This window comes from Rhagoletis pomonella, unplaced genomic scaffold, assembly GCF_013731165.1.
Source record: "Rhagoletis pomonella isolate Grant_MI unplaced genomic scaffold, Rhpom_1.0 Rhpom_scaffold_08118, whole genome shotgun sequence".
Taxonomy (NCBI): Eukaryota; Metazoa; Arthropoda; class Insecta; order Diptera; family Tephritidae; genus Rhagoletis; species Rhagoletis pomonella.
The window spans coordinates 1-7,316 of NW_023466646.1; the positions used below are offsets into that span (position 1 = coordinate 1).

The following is a 7,316-nucleotide window of genomic DNA, read 5'->3' on the forward strand; positions in this document are numbered from 1 at the left end:
GTTGCGCTTGTTATATTAAAAACCCCGAAAGAGTAGCCGCAAAAAAATCTCAAAAATCAACGCGACTTTTTACGCGTTTAAAACTTGCACTTCATTAGACAAAAATTGTATGAGCTATAAAACTGCATACCCAAAAATTTTCTAAAAATTCAGAATAAAAAGTTGAAATCTTGATGAAAATTTGTTGAATTTTCCTAAATTTTGTATGAAGTTTGAAACTGTGATTTACAAGGTTTTGGTTAAAGCTTAGACGATATTTTCATATAAAAATAACAAAAAAAAAATGTGACGGAAAAATAATGCGAATATTAAAAAAAAGCACGTGGTCATTTGTTTGAGTCACTGTAATTTGAGTCGAAATTTCCCTGAAAAAATCGAATAGCAATGCGTTTTTTGTGAAATGGATTCGTTTGCGGAAATAAGGTCCGTATGAAGGTAAAGACAAGTTCGTAGTATTTTCGATTACAAGTAAATCAGAAAAGATGAAGTGAAAAGTTCACACTTAACCTTAACAAGATTTGATCGCTAAACAACAGTCCTTTGTTGGGAAAAAAACTTGAGCATGTAGAACCGACTGCCTTACGAATGAGATTACATCATCCACTGAGCTAGACCGACTAAGTATACAAATACAGTCAGCTGTACTACTGTAACTACAAACCCAGTAAACGTATGTATGTTTACCAAATTGCACTCTCTACTAGCTACTACGTAGTCACACTTAAAACATCTTTTAATCGCGCTGTAAATGCATACATAGTAGAAATAATATCATTTCTAAATTCTCCTCCCAGTCACCGATTAAGTTTACAACAACAGCAATAATAAAATAAATACATACTAAATAAACAAATATACATAGAGCCAAACGTACTTACAATCAAACGACCTACAATAAATAAATAAATGATAACAGCATTAGGCGTGTTCATGTAGCACAAAAAAAAAAAATAGGGAAAAATGCCAAAGTTCTTAAAATAATCTGGTAACGTACTACACGAAATATCCCGAAGTCCCGAAATAATCCTAAAAAAAAACATGAGAAAATTTTGTAAAGATTCGACAATCTCGAAACATTTAATTATGTATATTTTCGAATGTCCCAAAAGAAGAAATCTTGCCGATTATTATTTTTTTCCTTAACTGTTGAGTGTTTAGAACACTCACACACCTTAGCTCTTGATTCTGTGCACTTTTGGGCTTCGTTCTCTACTCAAAGCGACATCTACTCGAAATTGCAAACGAAAGTTTCACATTAAGTGAACAACCTCATCGTAAATTGCCCAGATAGCGGCGTCTATTATTATTATATACTCGTATAAAATGTAGCAAATTAGAGCATAGACGGTCAGTTTCTACTGCGCTTTGCTTCTACTTAAATCAGTGACTCTTGCAAAGTTATTTCGCTGCAATCAATATGTTTCTTCTGCTATTAATTGCCGCTTGTACGCTCGCATTTTTCTACATCAAATGGAATTACACATACTGGCAACGCAAGGGCTTCCCTTATTACGAGCCCAAAATCCCGTTTGCTGTGCTCGACAAAGTTTTTAAGCGCGAAGCTTCCTTAGGCATTGCCGTCTACGATGTCTATCGCACTACCAAGGACAAAGTGCTCGGCATTTACCTTATGACACGTCCTGCCTTGCTTGTGCGCGATGCTCAGCTGGTGAAAAATATATTAGTAAGGGATTTTGAGAGCTTTCACGATCGCGGTGTGCATGTGGACGATGAAAAGGATCCACAATCCAGTGGTGGTCTTTTCTTTTTGAAAGGGCAGGATTGGAAAAGCTTACGCGTCACAATGACTCCTTTATTCACATCGGGCAAATTGAAGGCGATGTTTGGTACGGTGGAAGATGTTGGTGATAAAATGGTAAACTATTTAAATGGACAACTGCCGGACGAGGGTGCTAAGGAAGTGGAATTGAAGAAACTAATGAGCACGTGAGTGGCTAATTTTCAAATTTTATTCGAAATATTTTTGCATTTTTGATTTCATTCCCACTGTGGCGAGTGAAAAGGACTTACGCAATTTTAAATTGATTTAAATTTTTAGCTATGCCATAGACATAATCGCCTCAGTGTTCTTTGGGCTGGAAGTAAACAGCTTTGTGGAGCCAAATAATGTTATGCTGAATGTTAGCCGCAAAATCAATGAACCCACATTTGGAAGTGTGGTGCGGGGTACTTGCCAATTTTTATATCCTGGGTGAGTTAAAAATCAGTGCTAAATAGCAGCAATAAAAAGTATACGAGAAAGTAAATTATTAATTATTTTTAAAATTATATCTTTTTCACTTATCAATCGAGTAGCACTTAAGGGGGTTTCAGTTTTTCTGATGAATATACTGTACATATGTGCATATACACAGGGCCGGATTTACTTAATTAAAATGCGGCCATGTGCCCTGTGAAAAATGTCGCCCTTTTATCTTTAACCTACCTAGAATTACGTCCCATCTTTTTTTCAGAGCAATACACGTGGAAGTGCACATCATTCATGAGTTCTTCCACATTTGAATAAAAAAATTTTCAATTATAAATTTTCATTTGTTTATTTTGAATTATTTGACATTTGAATTATTTCGAGAGAGTAAACTCAAAATGCTAGCAAACGTCAAAAAAAACCCCAATGGCGGACGAATTGAGCGAGCGGTTTTACCTTTAAATATTTGTATCATGATTTTAAGTTTTCGTATAGAATTTCTAAACAAAAATTAAAATTTTCAATTCATTTTGTTTTCGTATTCGTATTTTCGAATTCGACCCATTATCAAAAATATGAGTAAAATTTAGAAGGCTTTAGATATTTCACATTACATAAATAAATATGCACTTATCTGAATTTATATTTCAAAATTTGCCGCCCTGTGCCAGGGCACCGAGAGCACCTAGTGTAAATCCAGGGCTGCATATACATACATACATATGTATGTGTGTATTTATGTTTAAGCGGATGGTCGAAATTTCAGCTGCGATATCTGTAAACTGGGTAATTGTTTTTTTTCGTGTTTGCGGAAAAAGGCACTAACCTAAATGAACTAAAAAAAACTTTAGTTCTCGTTGCCATTCATATATAAGTGGAATTCTAATCAATTTATTGCAATTGTATAGCAATCTATTTTAATCTAATGAGTTCTATTTACAAATGTGTGCATGTATTATTATCGCAAACAAATTTTCAAATCTACCAGCCATTCGCTATTGATAAGACATTTTTTATCACAGATGAATTTAAAAGATTAGCGCTACTTTATTACACAAGTACACATTGATGTTTACTCCATAGCTTGGAGAAGCTGTTCATACGTTTCGGCTGGCGTGAGGAGGCACCGAATATGATGCGGGAGATTGTACAACGCACCATACAAATGCGCGAAGAGCAAAACATCTCACGCAAAGATATGCTCCAGCTGCTAATGCAACTGCGCAACAAAGGGCAAATTAACGCTGACGACAATGACTGGTCCGCAAAAGCTGGAAAGGGTGTGTATTTCAAGCGCACTGAATAATTTAATAATTTCATAACTCTTACTTTTCACTCATTACACTTCAATGGCACATCAGATGGGCCAAAGCACATGTCCATCGAAATCATTGCCTCGAATTTGTTCCTCTTTTATGTGGCGGGTTATGAGACAACCGCTTCCACTGTTGCCTTTACCGCCTTTGAGCTGGCGCAATATCCAGAAGTGTTGAAAAAGGCACAGCGCGATGTTAGAGAGGTGTTGGAAAAACATGGCAATAAGTTCTCATATGACGCGATACAGGATATGAAATACTTGGATTTGTGCATAATGGGTTAGTCGAAAGTGTAGTTTCCTGTATATGCTTTTATTAACTGTTTATTGTTTTTTTTTACAGAAACTACACGCAAGTACCCAGCTTTGCCAATTCTCAATCGACAGTGCACCCAGGACTATCCAATTCCAAATAGCGAGCTGGTGATCAAAAAGGGTACACCCATTATTATTCCGTTATTGGGATTGCATCGCGATGCACAATATTTCCCTGACCCTATGCGTTGGGATCCTGAGCGATTCGAGAAAAAAGAATACGATGCCACTGCATTTATGCCATTTGGCGAAGGTCCAAGGCATTGTATTGGTAATTGATGCACTACAAAATGTCATTTGAAACCAGCAAAAGTAATTATGTATGTACATATTTTTGTCTTATCCACAGCACAACGCATGGGCAGAGTAAACGCCAAAGTTGCCTTAGCGAAGCTTCTGCTCAATTTCAATATCGAATTAAATCCAGTTCGTAAAGAGATAGAAATTGCTAACTTCGGCATACCCATCCAGGCCAAAGGTGGCGTAAATGTGCGTCTATCGAAACGGAAAGCATCGCAGGTCGCATAAGTTAGTTTTTTTAAGATACATAGATATGTAGATATGTTCCTTAAAGCAACGTTTTTTTTCTTTTACTTAAACAAATAAATATAAGTGTGTAAAACTTTGTAAGATACTTTACAGGTGGCATTATCACTTGGGAAGCGAATGAATTTGGCGCAGCGAAAGGTTTTGCGAAGCGAACTAAGAGGCAGAAAAAGCATTAAGAATGCTCTAGCGGCAAGTGCCAAGTTGTTGTTTTTGTTGTTGTAGCGGCTACAACAACCCCGCCCAGATCGGTAGATATCTCAGTCGTTGTCGTCGAGTTCCACTAATGGCAGCCCCTAGAAGCGTGCAGCCTCTATGGGGTCGGTCCACAGGGACGACGCCGTTAGGATTGTAGGGTTTTCCGGGCATGCGAAGAGATGTTTCGAGTCGTGAGGGGTCTCTCCGCATGCCGGACATTCATTCGGCACATCCGCGTTTAGCCTACTCAGGTAAGAGTTTAGCCTGCTGCAGTAGCCAGAGCGAAGTTGGGCTATTGTTGTTCTAGTCTTCCGAGGCAGATGGAGCTCCGTCGCGTCAATGTCCGGTATTTGTGTGCCTAGAACGGCATTCACAGGTCTAGAGTCTACATAACTCGAGACTGAGTCCCTGAGAGGGCTAGACACTTTGCAGTGAAGAAGCCAGAAAGACCGGAGAGATTTCCGTTTACTTTCAAACCCAGGTCATCAATTCCATTCCCAGTCGCCATGGTCGAACAATCGTCGGCGTAGGAGACAATCGAGACTCCCTCTGGTGGTTGAGCGAGCTTTGAAATATAAAAGTTGAACAGTAGTGGGGAAAGGACACCACCCTGTGGAACACCGTTTTATTTTTCTAAGTTTGCTCGATTTGTCTCTAAACATTACCGCCGAGTGTCGACCACTCAGGTAATTTGCCGACCACCGTTTGAGCCTCTGTGGGAGAGATGAAGCCTATATATCTTCTATTAGCGTGGAATGGCTGACAGTGTAGCCGTTGGTGGTGCTGTGCATTTTCCAGAATCTGTGCTGACGCACGTCTGGTTTTAGACGCTTTGTCAAACTGGGAAGGGGGAGTGCTTATGCAACGACAAGCTTTTATTCAACTGCCGTCATCTATAGACTTAATACAGTTATGCTCAATGACCTATAGATATGTCACCTACACATGAGTTTATATGACGAGTGACGTTTTTCCATGATCCCCTTATTTTACTCATTTACTTAGTGTTTGCTTATACCTAGCTGGCGACGGTACGTTTTGATAATTTTTTACTAAAATTTCTGCGTAAGTGGTGTACAAATTTGCAAGTTCTCCAAAATATCTGTATATGGCGCTATCGTTGGACAGTAAGTAAACATTAACTTATTAAAATATAAAAATCGACGCTTTTTCTTTTGTTTTCGTATAAACGACATATTTTTCGATTGTAATAATATTTTTGTCTTTGCGAAAAAGTTTGTGTCCTACATGTAGCACATTGGACATACTACAAATTTCTTACAGAGGATTTTCTTTGCATGCATTCGATAGCATTGCATTATTTCTAGGAATAAATGCACCTGCATACATTATTTATTTATTTATTACCGACGAGGTTTCTGGAAACGAGGATTACGTCGATATAAGTAATTATCCGGTTACGCAAATGAAGAGCAGCGTTGGAGTCTTTACCTAAACCGATTTTGATGATCAATGGGATTTCAGTAACGACATACCGTTGTCAGTCAGTTGGACGAAATCGATGTAAATCCCACAAGTTTCAATTAGCGATGCTCCCAAAAAGAAAAAATATATATATATTTTTAAAAGTCGAGCTAACTCAATTCGTAAAGGATTATAAAAAGGCCATGGGAGGTATCGATCGTTCATACCAAAATATTATTTTTTTTTCCACTCATTGTGTGGAAATGGCTGTAAGAAATGCCTGGCAGATTCCTAAACATAATGGCAGAATTATGGATACCTTATCTTTTTCTTTTGTCGGACAATGTCCTATATATAGGAAAGCTTCAAAATACATGTTTCAATTTTGTTTTTATCATTACCACACCCCGTCTTTTTATAATAAGTTTAGATAAATATAATCGCAGTTCTTTATAGGTGGCATTGGCAGGGTCCAGGGTCTAGAGAAAGGAGAGGACTTTGGTTTCTTCAGGTTACGGACTTACTGTCAGCGTTTAGCCTGAATAGGTTTAATTTTTAGTATCCCGGAAGAGACTATTTAAGAATAAGCATAGTTATCATTCTAAATCAAATAAGAATATACATATGTAGGTAAATAAATCGATGATCTACACCGCTGTTAATTCGGATTCATACTTACAAATTGTTAGTGTATTAGATAGAAATGGCAAAATGAAATTAAGAGATGTATATATTGTTATGTTTCCATAATCTTTTAGACATTTGCTTTCCTAATTAACCCCGAACGTGCGTTTTTACCTAAACAAGTTTGCTCTTTTAAAAACAGGCTAGGCCGGCTAACCACATGGGAGCAGTCAGCCATGACTTTTCAAGTTGTGCGATTATTTTTGAGGATTGTGTTTTTGTCTTTAGTGATGATTGATATATTAATAAATATGTTTCCAAGAAAACCATTTAATAATTGCTCTTACCTTATCACAAATATTGCAAATTTATTTCAACGATTTTCTTAGATTTTTTTAAAAGCACTCAATGCAAATACTATACACTTTTTCGCTGCGGCGAGGACTACGTTGACTTAACCGAACAAGCGTGTGTTAGAAAGAGATGACTGAATCGTACATTTGTTTGTTTTTATTTTTACGTACTATCCAATAGCGCCGTGGAAATAATTCTTTTGCTTCGTTTTTAATTGATTTTTTGTTCACTATACAAAATACTTAATAAGCTTATAAGGATAAACCTTAGTTTTATAACTCGGATTCCTACTTTAATGTATTATAATCGTATCAACCAATGCAAATACAT

General features: G+C 37.1%; 1 protein-coding gene across 1 annotated transcript; it reads left to right on the top strand.

Moving 5' to 3' along the window:
- Positions 1 to 1,023: 1,023 nt before the first annotated feature.
- On the top strand, positions 1,024 to 4,470 carry LOC118755969 (probable cytochrome P450 6d5). The gene is made up of 6 exons (XM_036490760.1): positions 1,024 to 1,947; positions 2,060 to 2,212; positions 3,293 to 3,489; positions 3,571 to 3,804; positions 3,868 to 4,110; positions 4,189 to 4,470. The coding sequence occupies exons 1-6, from the start codon at positions 1,418 to 1,420 to the stop codon at positions 4,365 to 4,367; spliced, it is 1,536 nt and encodes a 511-aa protein (XP_036346653.1). The 5' UTR covers positions 1,024 to 1,417; the 3' UTR covers positions 4,368 to 4,470.
- Positions 4,471 to 7,316: the final 2,846 nt, after the last annotated feature.